Raw genomic sequence first — 18,668 nt, 5'->3', positions numbered from 1 at the left:
CAACCTTAAGCATTATAAATCTGGGATCCTCAGAGTTCTCTCTGTGTTTTTGCTGGTGGCACAGCGCTCCTTGTTTTTGCTTACGCAGCTTATCATGCATTCAGCGCGATATATTGTGTCCTTGGCCACTTGTTGTGACACCCCCTTGACCGCCCGGCCAGCCCCTCGACGCTCTTGACTTTTAAACCAGGCCAAAAACTTTCTTTAATTTTAATCAAAAAACATTTTGTTGTTGCTGCTGGTGTTTTGGTGTTTTGGTGTTTTGGTGTGCTGCTGCTGCGTTGCGGGCGGCTGGAAAAAAGCGTTTAATTGGGCAAGGGAATACGCACTACAAACGGCCAAAATAAGGCGGAGCCAGCAGCAGAGGGCCAACAATGAAACAGGCCAAGGGAGAAAGTTTAGAAAGAATGAAAATGAAAACAAAGTGAATACAAGCTGACAACTAATTTAATCAAACGCAGGCGAAGGACTTGAAGGAGGCGGCAGAAAGTGGAAAATAACAAATTTATTAAGATAACTTGGCGTGCCAATCGTTCGAGAACATATGTACGAATTTGTTAAGATTCAAAAGAATGTGGAATGATATTGAATGGCCGGCAGAAACACAAAAGGACCAAGGGGATGGCGTTGATTCGGACCAGGTCCTGGCCCCCAGTTGACCATGTGAAAACGCATTGAAGCGTTCGCAAAGCGCCGCAAACCAGGAACGCACAGCAGACATATGAATAAACAAACACGGCCGGCAAATGAACAAACATGACATTTATCTTAGCATAAATCACAAAAACCTGTAACTGACAGTGCGCCTTTGCTGAGAGCACTGGGCCATTAGAGCTACCAAAATGCCAAATGCACAGAAAAGGTTGCCTAATAAACCCTGAAAACCCAAACCCAAACCCAAACACAAACCCAAACCCAAACCCAGGCCAAAAACCAAGCCCAAACCCAACGCCAATCCTTGTGGCAGCTAAAATAAAAAGAAAATTGCCCAGTCGAATGAAAAACTATTTAAATGCAATTGCTGGCCGAGCGTCGATTTGTTCACTGAATATTTTGCGGATGCATTCCGAGGTGGACGATGGGCGATGGTCGATGGAGCGGAGGGCCAAGTAAACATTACGAAACCAGTTAGCAGATAGTATAATTTCCGCTATCGGCGTCCGTATCCGGCGAACGACAAGGAATGCAGGACACTCCGGCTTTGGTTGCATGTAACCCGGGCGAGGAACAAAAATAAATGTTTCTGGACTCTTGGTACTTGGTGTTATTTGTCCTTTCTGAAAGAAGGTGTGGTATACCTCGAGAGGCTCACAAAAGCCTTAAATAACCAACAAACTAATCGATTATGCAAACATAAGAACTTTCAAATTACTGCCATCTCCAAGTTCTTGTTAAAATAAAAAAATATATAAAATAAAATATATAAAAAAAAAAATAAATAAAAAAATAATACAATTTTAAATTAAAAAAAATATTTGAGATAAACTGATGATGTATTTGGAGCTCTCTAAAACATTTCTCATACAGGTCTTTACTTAAAGTCCAACATATAAATATTTGTTTATATGTTTTTTATTCCTAAGGCAAAATATTGATTTCTATTTTTAGAATTAAGAAGAAGAAGATATTATTATTTAAAGGGTTATATATATTATTTTCTTAAGAAAATATGTGGGTTTTCGTATTTCTTTTTGGTTTATAAAATTCAAAATAAGCACTTGTAAATGAGTACTTTTTGTAAATTCCAAAATATTAAAATTTAAAAATGTTGGATCGATTATTTCTTGTATTTATTTAAATTCAATAACTTTATTGAAACCTTCTTTGTTTCTTAATGAAAGATATTGGATTGATTATTTTTCGTGCTTACTAAAATTCTAGAAACAGTAAAACACTCATTTTAATTCCTAAAAGAAGATATCATTGTTGAAAGCTGCCTTATTTAAAAAAATACTTTATTTATTTAAATTCCATAAGTACCAGAACACCAATTTAAATTCCTATAAGTAAATATCTCCATTGATATATTGATCAACTCCCTTTAATTTTTCATAAAAATCTGTATTATGTCAAATACATTTTGCTTGGTCTTGATGAATTTTCCTGCCCAACCTTGAGCCAATACGCCTCATGAGTACCTCGTACGTCTCCCCTGGAACAGCGGCAATTGGCAAGCTTCGAATAGGAGCCATGCCATGAATAAGTAAGCGAGTTCCCAAGAAGCGGCGGCAATTGGTGCCATGTAGCCGGTGCATCTGGTTCGGTTCCTTCTGGCCCTGGCCCTGGCCCTGGCCCTGGTTTTATGGAGGTGGTCGGTCATTCAGGACCTCCATAAGCTGTAAAGCTTATTACGGCTCGAGAGAATGCCTCCGGATCGAAGGAATGACCTTTCGGTGAGTAACGTGCGCCTTTTTTCCACAGTGCTTCTGAGAAAACCTGTACCCGCATAAATTTCCGTGCAATGGACAGCCGCATTGTACATGCAAATATTTCCAGATGTGGGATACAGCAGTGGAATTAAAACAGAATAGATGCTTTCAAGGGCTTCGGTTTGGAAAAACAGTCTCTGTTTGAGCTGTTATTGTGGTGCAGTGCATTTATTTTTTAGGAGTAACCATGTGGAATTAATGAAGCAGGAAGGCCGTCCTTTTTTTATAGCTAAGAGATGTATCTCATAAAAAGTATCTTGTGGAATGTATCTTGCAAAATGTATCTCAAACTTAAGTTTAAAAGCATTTGATCAGCAATGAACTTAATATTATTTTAATCCAACTATTATTCCATTCTACTCATAAAAATATATACTCAAAAAAAATATTTAAAAAAATACTATATTTAAAAAAATACTCTACTTAAAAAAATATATCTTTTAAAAATGAAAACAAAATAAGATAAATAAAAAAGCTGAAATCCACATTTAAGAATTTGTTTTTAACAATTACTATAGTTTTATTCACTTATAAACAGTAGAAATTATTAAGAAATATTTTTTTTACAAATAAAATACTTTTACATACAAATATGAGACTAATTTTAAATTAAATTTTGGAATATTAATCATTAGTTATCTGCTTCTGCAAATAAACACCTGCAATATCATATCATAAAAGGGATTTAGCATTTTGGATCATATCACTTTGAGATGTTCATTTGCATAATAAACCATTCAATGCTGCATTTCGATCATTATTTGGTATAATTTTTCATGGCTGGGCATGAAAGTCCATTAAAAATTGGAGCACTCATTGAGTGGCGGCGCCAACAGCAGGCGGGCAGGCAGGAAATTAAAAGGGAATAGTGAGCCGAGCCAAAGCCTGCTTGTAATTGACGCCCACAAAGAAAGGAGTCGGAAAAGTCACCCGGTGGGTGGGTGCAAATGGGGTGGCGAGTGGGTGGCAAGTGCTGCTGCTGCTGCTGGTGTGGCAAACCGTGTAAGCCATCCTCCCTTCGAATTTCCACTCCCATCATCCGAGGCAGTCAAGTGTGCAACACTTTGGGGCATTCGCAGCATGCGCGGCAACTTTGCATTTTACCCGGCTTCCCCTGTTTTTTTTTTCCTCTTTTTTCAAATTTTTCCTTTTTTCGAGCTGAGCTGAGTCACTTACTCACTCACTCAGTCAGTTAAGTTTCCTGCCCCAGCAATTATATCATTTCCCCAATACCAAGTGCCTGCCCGGCTACTCAGCGCCGAGTCTCGTTTCATTCGTGCGTGAACGAATTTAAGCTAATTTGCACATTTTTCATATATTTTTTTCTTCTTTTATTTGCTCAACGCCTAATTTTCATTTTTCATTTTCATTTTCAGTTCCATTGCCACTGCTTGGGTTTTAATTTGTTGCCTTTGATCGAAATGCGGTATTCCGACTGCACTTATGTGCTGTACCAACTGAAGCCAAGCAAATTGCCGGTTGTTGTTCAACAGGAAGGGGAAGATGATACTGGGTCTCCCACGCAGCACATATTATATTTATTAGCATTTAGAGGCGATTAAATAGCCATTAAAATAGCTTGGGCACGGTGGTGCATATTTCCACTAATAACTTTATTTTGGAGAGTCAGGGGGATTTTATTATAATTTTTTTTTTTATTTTCTATGGCAGCGAGTTGCAATTAATGTTTCCGAAATTGTTGGGGAGGTCTTAAAAATTGAAGATTTAAGAATTTTAAATATAAAAATAAGTTAGATGATCTAAGAAAAATTTTTAAAGAATTTCTTCTGGTTATAAACAATGTTTAGAAAAATTAAGAAATCAAACATTTTAAGTTTTATTATGTTCTAAATGCCTTTTAACCTAAGAATGAATAAAAATAAATAAAAGTTGTTTGTGTATTGTTCAGAAATAATAATTAATTTTACTTTTTAAAATATATAATAATATAATAATAATATAATAATAACATAATAATAATATAATAATAATATAATAATAATATAATAATAATATAATATAATATAATAATAATATATGGCTATGAGCATTGTCATTAGCCTTGGAAAGTTAAAAAAATAAATTTTTTTAAATTCAAAGAAATGTAAATATATTGGTTTTATTTATGGAACATCTATATAAAAATATAAAGAACGTTGTTGCGTTGCAAAGACTCTTTAAAATAAATCCAGTAAGTAAAACGAAAATTAAGCGAGTGTCATACCGCCAAGAGGCCCTCAGCTTAAGCTCTTTATTTAATTTTACCCATAAAAATCTTTAAAGACCAAGTAAGTAAAAATGGTGAAATTTAAATAAATCTGATGCGCGGCAGAGGATTTTCGGTTAATTGGCCGCCATTTAATTTGGCAGGACTCATTACTTTTATTTTATTAAAATGAGGCAAGTGTTTCCGTGCGCTCGCGAGCCAATGGAGCGCATGTGAATCAAATTTGTGACTCACGCACAGGACACCCTCAGCTCTTTAAACGTGGCCAGCACGGCCAACGTGGCCAACGTGTGGTATGAGTAATGAGTTCCAAGCGCAGCGCGACAGGCCAAAGAAATAAATGAGCAACTGTTTGCCGTTCGCCCGGCTGAAAGGGAGTGGCTCTGAATGCGTCGGGCCGGCTAAGTGGCGGAGGAAGTCCCCGTGGAAGGCCCTCAAGTGACCTAGAATTTTTCATGAAATTTTAAATGTATTTTCCCCATGTACTTAAACTGGCAAATTTTCAGATTGCAGAATGCCAATCATTTATTTTCGCACATATTATTTTCTTTGTCCTTAACGAAGAAGTGCAAACTTTAATGAAAAGGCAAAAAGGCACAGCGATGCACTGTAAAAAACACGTTTAGCCATGTATTAAAAAAAAAAAATATATTTGAAAATGCATACTGTTTATTTCTCATTTATCTTGGCACACTTGTATTTCTTTTATGTAAACAAAAATGTATTAAGGCACTTAAAAAAATTCTCTACGCAATAAATATAATGAAATTTAATTAAATTTTTATTAAAAACTTGTAAGATTTTATATGTTTACATTTGAAATATTTAAAAGCAATTTGGTACTATTTTACAATAATTTTAGTCAGTATTTTTTTTTTAGAAATATAAAGAATTATTTTTAATTTCATTCAACAGATGGCACTGACAACTTTTTCTCAGAATTATTAAGTATTACATTTTTACAGTGTACAGCACACTTTTTTTGTTAGGAAGAAGTAAAAGGTCTGTTTGTGCAAATTCCATATTAAAAGCCATTTGAAATGTATGAGCGGTAAAAAGTGTTGGAAAATTCACCACAATTTGTGTACGTAGGAAAAAAGAAGAAGCCATTTAATTATAATTAAAATTTCTTTTTTTATCAAACATATTCTACAAATAATTTTCATATTTGATTTCCCCTTAACATTAATGTCCGCATTTGTATGTATGCCTTTAAAAAATTGACTTTATTAATTAAACCAATCTAGGGCGAGAGAGGGGAACTTTGTCCTTCCTTCGAGGGCACACTGTACTGTGTGTACCACTCAATGCCGTCCTGTGTCCATGGCCAGCCAGGGTTCATTAGATAGCCAACTTAATTTCCTGCATGGACTGCAATACCACTCAGCGGGCCAGGTGAAATGAACAATTGCAGGGCGCAAAATGGAATGAAATTTCGTTTAGTAAAATCATTAAATTTTCAAGCAAATGGAATGTGCCAAAAGCCCCCCCTCTCTGGGGCTAATAACTTACTTAGTACTACATCTTCGTCACAATATGCACTGCAAAGTGGGGGGATTTTTTTTAGAGGCCACAGGAAGTCAAAGTTCGAGTCCTGGCGAGGGAGTCCCTGGGAAGGCCAAAGTTAATAGCTGGCACGTAGTTGGCAAGCCGGCCAAAAGGGATCCTCCTGCAGCTCCTCTATTTGCCGTCGCCTTTTTACATATTTAATGAAATTATTTTCAACAATTTATAATTGCCACGAGCAGTGTTTTTCGGCCGGGATACTCGGCACCTCGCATCCCTAGGTCCTGCCATCCCGTCCCTAATACTCATCCTTCCCATCCCACCTGGCCCCACTCCCACTCCGCCATCAATGACGTGTCCTTGACTGTGTTTTAGTTAAATGCGCCCCGGGGAGAGTTTTGCCGGCAAACAAATTATTATAAAGATATACACGAAAATATGTATATTTTTATACGTACCTCGCTTGGGGGGAGGGCGGTATCTAGATGTAGCGCCGCCACCTGCATCCTGGATTAGGGATCCCGTGTCCCCCGGCGCCAGTTAAGCCGCCCTTCGCAGGCGATTTACCTGCCGCCCCCGAACGATTAACAATCTATGTAATAGGGCCCTGCATCTAATCAGACTCGGTAAGCGAGAACTTTTACCATATAACGAAATTCTCAAAGTACTCCCAATTAGCCGACATGTTACTCACAGTTTTCTGAGCTGGCTGAATTAATGAAGCTTATTGCGGAGCTTAAACGTCTGCTCCTCCGCTCTGTCTGTGGATGTGGAATGTTCTAATCCTTAAAGTGCTGCTAAAAATTTTGAAGAATAAGATCCTTTTTTCTGTAACTATTAATGTGAATTAATCACTGCCAAACAAAACTGGATATTTAATTCCCAATTAGTTCTAGCTCGAAATGCATGACTTGTGGGCTATGGTCACTCTTAAAGTCAGTCGACCGGAAGTTTCGGCGAATATATGTGTGTGTTGGAGTTCGGGACAGATCACCGGATATACGTGGAGAAGGAACTGTGCTCTAGGATGCAGTTCATCGAAAACCTGTCTAGGACTGTACTTAAATATTTAGGTATTAATTAAATATTTGTTGGAGGATCTTAAGATAGACTCAATCAACTTTAAATGTACAACATTTAAAAATGTTTAATCAGCATTATAAAAATCCACCTAACAACGAATAAGACATGTTGAATGATATCAAACATTTTAAGGAATAATAATTATGTCATATTTATGCAATTTATACTTGGCCACGTCATTGGTAACGTTAATTTTAAATTAATTTCTTCTGTGGGCGCTTATAATTCCCAACTAGTTCTAGCTCGAAATGCATGACCTATGGGCTATGGTCACTCGAAAAATGAGTTGACCGGAAGTTCCGGCGAGTGTTTGTGTGTGTGTGTGTTGGTGCTCTTGGACAGATCACTGGATGGAGTTGGGACTGGAGTCCAGGATGCAGTGCATCGAAGACCATTCCAGGTGTGTACCTTATTTAGGTGTTTATTAAATATTCACAGTCACCTCTTATAGTGTACTTAAGAAATATTAAATGTACAAAATGCATAAATCTATAATCAATATTCAACATATAACATCCAACTAACAACTTAAAACATATTGTAAATATAACCTCTAACACGTATTTCTTATGTAATTGATAATTTTATAACAAAGTGATCTCTTCTTCTACTTCTAGCTAAGAATGGATGCTATGGTCACTCGAAAAACCAGTTGACCGGAAGTTCCAGCGAATGTGTGTGTGTGTATTGGCGATTGTGGACAGATCCACTGGATAGATATGGAGATTTTGCATTGATTACTGGATTTATATAAATGGAGATGTCGTCATTCAAGACTCCAGAGCATCGAAAACTTCTTCAGGTATGTACCTTAGTGAATTAAGTATTTTTAGTTACCCCTTAAGAAAAACCAAGTGTTTTGAATCAGAAAAGCCTTAAGTCAGAAATCATTATATATTTGGTGAGACATTTTTTTTGAGTGCTTATACAAAATTAGATTTACTTTCTATATAACAGTTTAGTGTCTCTAGTGAAATGCTACCATGTAAATTAAATGAATTGGATAATTTCTTTCCATGGAGTGTTGGCAATGTTTTCTGATACCTTAATTTGCTAATATTTCTGTAAACTAATGCAAACATATCAGAGTTCGAAAATTACGAGTATATATAAATTTACCAGTTAATCTTTTAATCATGTTGTTAATGGACCCAAGACCTATGCAAATAAATAACCTTATCGGACAATTAAAAGCATTGGTTAATTAATTGATTATGCAATGCGTATATGTACACAAGTATATATTAAAGATCATCATCAAACCAATCTGTCAGCATTCACAATCATCTTTCTATTCTAAGTAGTATATAAGTTATATATAATACATTTAGCTTAGGATGTGTGTTAGTGGTATATTTTAATATTTAGTATAGTATATATTATTGTTGTATTAAGAACTGGAGATCTGGAAAAGTAGGAACGAGGGTGTGTAATTTTCGGCTTGCCGAAATAGGCTTTCCTCCTTGTCAAACATTTAATGAGACTGAAGAATTTTTAAAACCAAATTATTGGAATTTAAACAACGAGCTCAATGAGGTATGATACTCCTCAGTCTGAATTATTATTCTTATTTCTATTAGAGCAGTCAAAATACTGAAGACTATTGTCGAAAAATACGATATTTAGATTTAAGTCAAAAATACTATTTTTCCGCGTTTTTTAATCGTAGCTCAGTCAAATGAAGGCATACAGCAAAAAGACGTACTGTTTTGGACAGCTGGCTTTCTCTGCTATGGATCATATATTTTTTGACCAATTTTCGCAAATCATTTCATGGGCAATAGCTGTTGGCACTTACTCATAGGGCAGACCGTTTCGACATGATATTGGTAATACATGGCCATATGAATATTATATCTATAAATAAATCATGCATTTCGTTTTGAGCCGGGAACCTTCTGTCTTTTTGTTTGGCACGTAGTTCAGCAATTTGGTGAGTGGCTGAAAAAAGGCTTTTGAATTTTTAATTGGAAAGGCAGCCGTGCGTGGCCCGGACCCTCCTTCCTCCGGGCAAGTGTTGTAATAATAACAATTTGGTATCTCCGCCTAAATCCCTTTTATTGGGCTTGTCTGCTGCTTATCATTTGACAGCCTCCGGTTGCGGAGAGAACCCTTATCAAAAGTGAGGGACGTCGCATTATATTGAGCCAAAATCAGTTTACAGCATGTGTGCGGGGGCGAAATAGAAATGCCAGAGAAAACACGGATGGAAAATCTATTTCGCATTTACCCATTTTCCCTGTCACATCCAACCAAGGAGCGGGGGGTACCTCTGCAGAATTATTGCACAGAACAATGCCATCAATCAAACTTGGCTAATAATGTGAATATCTGCGACCTCTGCCCGGCACTTCACCTCCTTGAAAAGCCACAGGCCAATGCGTAAATGTCAACTAATGGAAATAATTGGCGCCGCTTGTGCCTTCAATGACACTCATTAAAATGCTTGGCTCCTTAAGGTCGAGTTTGGATTTGATTTTAATTGGAAATTGTTTTCAGAGACCGGTCAGAGATTCATTCCTGGGCACTTTGTGCGAATTCGTTAACCCGAAAGTTATAATAAAATGCGGCCCTATTTGATAATTAGGCGAGTCAAAATTTGCAGAAAGTCGAACTTTTTTGTGGATGGTTGGGGCAATGAAAAAGTTGACGGGCATCCTTGAAATGGGGTTGCAAATGGGCTATGAATATTCAACCTATCTGCTCTCTCTCTTCGGATTTTTATTTAAAATTTTCAGTTGTAGATTTTGTGATTAAATTAATAAAATATCTAAAAAAAAGGAGGGGATCATGACTAATTTGAAGAACATTTCGATAGTTTCCTTTATTTATTATTTAATTTGGCAATATAATATTTTAAAAATTAAATCATTGAACTTATTATTTTATACTGTTTTCACTACTGAAAAAATATAATTATTTTATATTTTAAAAAAGATGATATATATTTATAAAGCCATTTTAAAAGTACATTGCAAAGGGTAATATTTTTCAAAAAAAAAAAAAATGTATTATATGGACTATTTAGAGATACTTGAGGGATACCTAGGAGAAGCAGTGGCAGGCCTCCTTCTTGCACTGGCCTATCCAGTGGCCTTGGCGCTTGCAGTAGTTGTGGCACTGGGGGTGGTGTGGGTGGTACCGCGAGACCTGGGCGCAGAGCTCCGGATCCGGCTGGAGGTGGCGCACCTTGATGGACACAATGCCCAGTGGCTTATCGGTGGCATCCTCCTCGTCGAAGACGGTGTCCACAGCGTTGATTTCGGGACTGGGAACCTCCACGTCGACGGGATTCCCCCGACCTTGGCCCAGGAACAGGGCGCTGGTGAGGATCAGGCAGAGCAGCACGGCGGGCTTCATTGTGCTCAGCTCGCTGGCAAACAAACAACTGAGTAACCACCACCCAGTCCGATTTTGATACGAGTGACCACTTCCTATGCTGTCTTATCAGTTCCAGTCCAAGGTCACTGAGTTCTCAGCTCTCCTCCGTTCTAATCGCTGAAACTGGAAGCACTCCGCCCATTTGCGATTGCGCCCCAGTCTCGCAGTCTCGGGTTTCAGATTGGGTCGCTTTTTCTGCGCCTTAACCCTAGGAGATTATTGTCATTAATTTAATTAAAGAAATATCATTTTTCATATTTCTAAATCTGCGCTGAAAAGGTCAAAACGTCAGATAGTCTACCAGTTTTTTATGGCAACTTCCTTAAAGCAGGCTAATAAATTAGAGGATTTCTAGTCCAAATGCAAAAATAGCGAATACCAACTATAAGATGCCCAGTAAAATTGTACAAATATACTATATTATATTTTTATATGTATAATATATATAAGATTATTGTCATTACTGTAAACCATTACTCCGTAATTAAAGAAGTATAATTTTTCATATTTCGGAATATGCACTGAAAGGGTCATAAAATGTTACATAGTCTACCAGTTTTTATGGCAACTTCCTTAAAGCAGGCTAATAAATTTGAGGATTCCTATTCCGATTGCAAGAATAACAAGTACCAACTATAAGATACCCAATACAATTTACAAGTCTTTATGGTTTTTTTTGTCCATATTAGGCCAAGAAATATAATAATTTTTCCTTAAAGTAGGCTAATAAATTAGAGGATTTCTATTCCGATTGTAAAAAGTATGTGTACCAACTATTAGATACCCAGTAAAATGCAAATTTTTATGGTTGTTAGTCAATATTAGAGCCAAGAAATAATAAAAAAATATATATAAAAAATTTCAATAAATTTTATATTTTTTTCCAAATAATAATGATTATAAAAAATAAGGAAAATTTTTTTGGTTGCCAATGTCATATATTACACGTAAAATGACTCAAACTCCGTTGCTCTCCTTCGAATTTCCAACACAAAATTACAAATGTTGAGCGAACAATTTATGCGGAAATTTGATTTTTATGTTCGCCGAACAGCTCGCCCTTTCTCCTTTCACCCCGCCACTGCCATTTGGCTGGCACACTTTCTCCAGAAGTTGGTAAAATTGATGGCCAACGGACAAGCAGTTAAAGCGACATAAAAATACCATTTCTTGGGTAATTTTTGGCGCACCCGCAAGCATACATGCGAACTCTTGTTCGAGTCTCATTGGTTTTAAAATGCAAAAACCATAAAAACAATCATGATAATAATACACAATAATAATAATAATAATTACAGAGCTCGAATGTAATACACGGGGAACAGCTGCCAGGAAGTAAGCCCGTTGTTCCAGCCCATTTTTCGACAGCCTTTTGGCCGACACCCTTTGGAAAAGTCAATAAAGGCGAAAAGGATGTTAACAACCGAAATACGATGTTTATTGGCCCGGGAAGTTGTAAATAAAAATATGGGTATCTGCTATAGGATACATTTAATCTATCTAAGGACAAAGAAATCTATAAAATATTAATTTGATATACATGAACTCAAAGCCTAAATTGCTATTCATATTTTTACCACATCATATTATTATTTATTTAATTTAATTTCCCATTTAAAATGTGTTCCTCAACCCATAATTATTAAACATGCTCAAAAGAACTAAGTATCGAGCAGCTAATTTCCGAAACGGCATAAATCGCATAAAGTACACTAGACTGAATAACAAAGTATGGGAAACTTTTCTCTAAACGCTTAAATTTCATTGCTGCAAATGAAGCGCAATAAGTAGAGCAACAACAAAGGAGGCAGGCAGCCAAGTGGGTGGCTTTTCCTACCTTTTTTGTCTTTATTTTTCCTCCTTTTTTTGCGCTGCCTGGCTATGAGGTTTAAGCGAATCGAAGAAAACAGGTGGAAAAATACGGCAGAGAAACAATTTCTGTTGTGCTTAACTTGTTGATGGCCGGGAGAAACATTTTGTCAGTGGCAAAAGTTTCATTTCTTTCCTTATTTTTCCTTTTAATTAAAAAAGTTTCCGCCTGCCGCCCGCTCTTCATATTGTTGTGGTTTCCTTGTGCTTAGAGACCTAAGTTCTTCGATGGAATCAAAATCCCATATGGACCTTTGTGATTGTCATAGGAGACGGCTTCCCACAGCGGGATTTCAATCAAGCCTAATGGGAGCCAGTTGATCAGAAAGTTAAATAAAAGTTATATATATTCAGTAAAAAAATATAATTTAATCCAGTTCGACATGTGTTTTTATCTTTGTTCCAATGCAAATAAATAAATATTAAATATTTTATTTTCAAAGTGTAGTTTTCCAGCTTATCATATTGCGATGCGACAGTTGTGTCTTTGTTTTCGTAAATAAATTATATTTTTAAACAAAGAATTGTTAGAATTCCTTCGGATTGAATTTCATCTTTAATTTTTTGCATAATAAATATCGAAGCTTCCTTAGTTTTTGCAACGGAAACAGATAACACAAATAAAAAATAATATTCCATAATATTCATATAGATGTTTCAATAAGAGTAAAGACATATAGTAATCCTTTTTCAGTAATCCTTTTTAATTTTCTGTAAATTAAATTGCTGCTTATTAATATTATTCAGCAAAATAGTTTCCAAAATAAATAACATAATCATAGGTATTGTTCGGAATGGTTTTGGTAAACATTTACATTAAAATCTGCACATCATATAGGTAATATGTATAGCTCCAAAAACCTCCTTACTATTCCAATTCCATTTGAAATCCATACATTTACACATTGTAGACCTTGGATGCACCGGATGGCATCGTCAAACAACTACATGAGTTCGCAATTAATTTGTCTTCTCAATATGAAAATCGCTCGAAGCTATACTGCTATCTACCCAACCTTAATACACTTTAAAAAAATGTGTTCAAATCTCAAAACACCAAACAAATCTTAAGTTTTCAATATATAATTATATTATAATTATAGTGAGCTTACATAATTGTATATTATTTTTAAAAATGTCCCATCTTAAGTTCGTTTCTCTTGTATTCCATTCTAAAAGTTGTATAATTTAATGTAAATATGTAGTTCGACTTAATGTAATGATGAAATGCACTAGAGCAGGTGTTCTTGGGCGGAGGTGGTCCATTTTGATAGGCTATGTGTGACTGGAAATCCGTTTGTTGCGGTCGCTGCAGCCACAAGTACCTTGTAGTTGGGCTCAAAGTTCCAGATACACACCTACTCTATAGGAGGCCTGTCCATCGAGCCTTCTGCAAACCCCCCAACCTCCCCCATAAATACACACACAAGGGCACAGGAATGCCCCATAATCCCATCAAGTGCTTCAATGTGTGTTAACTGATTTCCTGAATTGGGCTTCTGTCTGTGACTTTGGTTGTCCTCACTCCGCTTATAATTTATTTACTTTTACAACAAAATTTAGTACAAAATGATTGCTAAAAAATAATATATATATTTAGCTAATTATAAATATTTTTGTAAACCAAAAGTTAAAAAAAGGAACTTTGAAATCTATTTGTTCTAGACCATCTGCCAGTGAAAAATCATTTGTACTCCGTTTTCTTTTGCAAAAATCTTTAATCTTCATGTTAAATAATTTAAAGATGTATTTAATTTTTTTGTAGCACTTTTTCAAAGGCAAGAAGATGTGTACTTCAGACGGCAAGAGAATCTCTTTCTTGTCAAGTATAACTTACGACTTATAATTGTTCGTGGGGCTGGGGTACAAGTGAATCGTTTATTGGAAAGTTCCGTCATGTTGGGCTTGATTTGTGCTCCGTTCACAAATCAAGAGGACTGGCAGTTTGTAATCTGGCTCACGTTTCGTGTAATTAAAACTTAAGGAAGACCCAGAGGACCTGGAGTGGGTCTGGCTGGGGGCTCGGATGGGGTTGGGGGCACAATTGCGGCGTGGTGGCGGCTGACTGTGGCAGACAAATCAAAAAGTTACCCAAGATTTCCTCGTGGCTGCCACTTTTCTTTTTTTCTGTAATTTTTTAATTTTCCTTCGCCGTGGCTTAACCCGCAATGGAAAGTTTTCCAGCCCAAGACATTGCCGCACATAAATCAGTCAGTGCGGAGCCACCTGCCGGTGGTGGAAATGCGCCAACTGACGGACAGGCGGACGAACGGACAAGCGGACAAACGGACAAGCGGACAGGCGGACAGATGAGCCAGGGTAAAGTTGCTGGATTAATTTGAATAGTTCTGGGATTCAATTTGTTAACAACTCGCGGACAAATAGCGGAAACACCATAATTCACAGCACCAGGTACTTTCGCAAGAGCGGAACCTTTAAAAACACCTAAAATATCACTATCCAGATGGTATAGGTTCTTAAAGTACAATCATATAGAAACCTCCTGAATGCCTAGTATTGGCTCGAGTAGAGGAAGTATCAATATCAAATAATAATAAAATAATCTTATAATATATTTAAGGTATATAATATGTACTATATATTAGAATATTACATTTAATACTAGAATTTTTGATTCTCTTTTTTGCGTTTTTTTTTGTTACTGTATCCAATTAGAATTTTAGAAATTTAAGTTCTCTGACTTTTAGAGTTCTTAGTTCTTAGATTTTAGATGGTTTCCAATGTATATAAAACGTGCGTTTCAACAAAGATACATTTATTCACCATCTTCAGTATTTTTAATTATCTCTCACAAGAAAAATCTACTATTATTTCTTTTCATCGCCAGAAATTTGGCATATCATTTTGAAGGGTTCAAGAACCCATGAAGCACCTTAAAGCTCCGAAGCTGAAGGCAGCCCCGACCATGACTACCTCCGCCTCCTTCGAGACAGAAGACACATCCACATCCGCATCCACATGCCCATCCATCCGACCATCCAGGCAGCCTGCTCCATGTGCTTCTCGTGTGTGGTCTGTGATTAAAATGATATTTTCAGACAATGTCAAACAGCGTGTTACTAATGGGTCTATGGGTTGTCCGAAATGTCTGTTATTACTTGATAAATCTTGTCGGTCACACATTTTGGCAGGGCACAATGGCCGGCACACACAGCCGTGTCCGTGTCCGTTTGTTTTATGCAAATCCATGGTCCTCGGTCCTCGGTCCTCGGACCTTGGGCCTGCTCGTCTGCAGTCAGCTCTAATGACAAATGGGTCAAAAATTTGCGGCTAATGACACAAATATGCTTGTTTCAGCCTATAAATTGTACGCATAAATAAAGCGAAGGGCGAACACCGAACACCGAACACGGAACTCGGAACACCAAAAAAAGGGGCGACTTCTTATGATTGAAGACTTGCCACCGCGGACCCTGTGTGTGTCCTCGGCCATTAATCAATGTATAAATAAACATAAAATTTACGTAAATTGACATTCGGCCATCGACCGGTGATTTGCAGCCTTTTCACACGGCCTAAAAATGGAGGGGATGGTGTAAAAAAGGTTTTGTTACATATTATTTATTTTAAAGGTGTTGAGCCAGTTTAGTCATCAACTTTAAACTTTATAGAATCACAATGTTCTGGCCATTTTTATTATTTTATTTAAAAGTGTCGAACAAAAATGAAATGTTGTTGGCCACCAGGTTTAAGTTTATTACAAATATTATATTTATTATTTTTTTTATTTTTTTTTTTAAATCGCACTTTTTATTAATTGCAAAAGATTTTTCTATGGCATTCTTATATTTTAATTTATTTAAAAATGTTTTATTTTTTTTATTTATTTTGTATTTTATTATTTATCTTGTATTTTTTTTAAGGTTAAGTTTAAGATTTGTAAGGTTAAAAACCATTCCATTCTATTTAATTCTAAAATACTGATAGTTTTATTTATGTATTCCATATATATTATATATTTTAATAAGAAATAATGAACATCTTTCTTCGTTTAGATTGCATTTTACATTTATGACAATTTCCGAGAAAGATAATTAACTGGAGATGGCCCTGAGTGGACCTCGTGATGGTATTAAACCGGGTGATTTGGTCATCCTATTTGGAGCCTTTTAAGGTGGTGGGCCAGATGAAATAATAAAGTTGCAACTTATTACCGCGCCAGGAGGAGGTGAGCCATACTGGCGCTCCTCCAGGGGTGTCCAGGATGTCCAGGATGTTGACTTAGGACGGAAGATGGGGCCGGGGGATGCTTTCATTACACCCTCTAAGTCCTTTGGCCACTTCAGCTCTTCAGATGATCCCGCTTATGCTGACGACAAATGGTCGGCGGGGCGTAAATTCCGAATGGCCTTCCTTTTATGGCTGGCACTGTAGCTGCCGCGCCAGCAAAAGCAACAGTTGGTGAATAGATGAAGTTCTTGGCAGCGCGGAAAGGGAATATTTGAATATTTTTGATGAAGTTGCCGCGCCTTAAACTCCTTTGATTCCCTAATTAAGAAACCTAAACTGATGGCCTTAAGTTTAAAAAAAAGTCCTGTGTGAAACCTATTTATTTCGATATAGAGCTTGCGAGAAGTTGCTTCACATATCACATGCTAATGCCCTTGATGTCCTGCAAAGGACGTGGGATTATCAAAGCAAAGCCGCAAAAAACTTGCCGAACAAACCTCCTGCCATGTCCTTAATCTGAAAAGAGCGCTGCGACATCGGCAGGAAAAACCAGAGATGGGCTTTTCCACTACCACCCCCAGCCCCAGCCCCAGCCCCAAAGAAAACAGAAAGGCAAGCAAAACAATGTGGCCGAACAACAGAGTATCTGTGGGGGCCTTGGCCCGAAACTTTGATTGTTCTTCGAGTTGCAAGAGTATTTGAATTTCTTGCTCCTGCCTCTGCCACATCTGCTGATATCTTCTTTTTGTGCCCGCCCCAAAAACTATCCAGGCAGTGTAATGAAGACAAATAAAGGCAATTCCCGATGCCATCACGATCCTGCGACTCCGTGACTCCGGCTCCACCTGAATCACCTGAATCACGACTCCTGCCTATTTGTTTAGGTCCCGTACTCCGGACTCGGATTGGGAATCAGTGTGCTCGGTTCTGGTCAGTGGATGTGCCCACTCGAGGGGATATTTGTATTTGTACTCGTCCTGTTTGAGTAATGGCACTCGATAAACAGGAGCGGCATATTATGTTGCCAATTATGTGCTATTTTTGGGCTGGAAAAAATCAATTACGCTAGTTAATCAAAGAGGAGAAACGGCCAGGAGGAAGATTTATTTTAGATGCTCAACAAGTTTGTATTACAAAAATGGGAGAACGTTTTTGTATATTTACCTACTGCTTCACTTTCCCTTGTAGTTCATTTTTGATATCAAATCATATAAAAATACTAAATAAAAATATCCATTAGGGTTTCAAGGCCATTATAAATTCCTATAGTATATTATTATTTTACAGTTTACAGGCGAACTTAAATTTAGCTAAAGCAACGTGTCCTTAATCTTTCCTATATTATATATACTAGTAATTTCTATTAAAATTAAACATATTTGTTGGTTTCATAAATCCTTTGTCATATTTCATTAACATTAAAAAACACTTTGAAATAAATAAATGACATAAACTTCCTCAGTTTGGTAAACATTTTAAATACAAAACTAAGTTGATTTCTTAATGTAATAAAAATAAATGATACAATTTTATTAAATAAACATACATATTTATTAAAATAAATTAGAAAACTATAAACACAAAAATGTTATTTTTAATTAAATTCCAATTTATTAAAGCAATTTAAAAAACATTGAAGCAGCGTAGCAAATGGAGCAAAAAAGCCAGGAGATATGTTGGTGAAAAAAGCGAGGAGATGGCTTTTCGTTTTCATTTCCTCTTTTTTCCGACGCTTGACAATTTATGAACTAGCATTTGTCTTCTGTTTTGGTTTATCTCGGACATGTGCATTATGAATGTTGCCTGAAACTCGCTTGTTCCGTCACCTCTACTCCTATTTATACTTCTGACTCGTTGCGACTTTAAAAAGTAAATTGTTATTTATGCCTGCTGATGTGATAAGTCATTTTAAGGGATGATGTTTCAGAAGAAGATTTAAAAATAATAGACACAATAAAAGGCTGTGGCAATAAAAAATATTA

General features: G+C 36.6%; 1 protein-coding gene and 1 long non-coding RNA gene across 2 annotated transcripts; one reads left to right on the top strand and one right to left on the bottom strand.

Annotated features, from left to right (window-relative positions):
* Positions 1-7,493: 7,493 nt before the first annotated feature.
* On the top strand, positions 7,494-9,294 carry LOC127010813 (uncharacterized). Its single transcript, XR_007763613.1, has 3 exons — positions 7,494-7,645; positions 7,863-8,047; positions 8,915-9,294. It is a non-coding gene; the product is annotated as an uncharacterized LOC127010813 (long non-coding RNA).
* A 746-nt stretch (positions 9,295-10,040) lies between these two features.
* Positions 10,041-16,772, bottom strand: LOC108024366 (uncharacterized). The gene is made up of 3 exons (XM_017094270.3): positions 16,671-16,772; positions 15,463-15,530; positions 10,041-10,633 (listed from the first exon to the last, which is right to left on the bottom strand). Exons 1-3 carry the CDS (start codon positions 16,770-16,772, stop codon positions 10,291-10,293), a joined length of 513 nt encoding a protein of 170 aa, XP_016949759.2. The 3' UTR covers positions 10,041-10,290.
* Positions 16,773-18,668: the final 1,896 nt, after the last annotated feature.

The sequence above is a fragment of the Drosophila biarmipes genome, chromosome X, assembly GCF_025231255.1.
Source record: "Drosophila biarmipes strain raj3 chromosome X, RU_DBia_V1.1, whole genome shotgun sequence".
NCBI lineage: Eukaryota > Metazoa > Arthropoda > Insecta > Diptera > Drosophilidae > Drosophila > Drosophila biarmipes.
The sequence above is the reverse complement of the archived record's forward strand: the minus strand, read 5'-3'. Positions and strand labels throughout refer to the sequence as shown.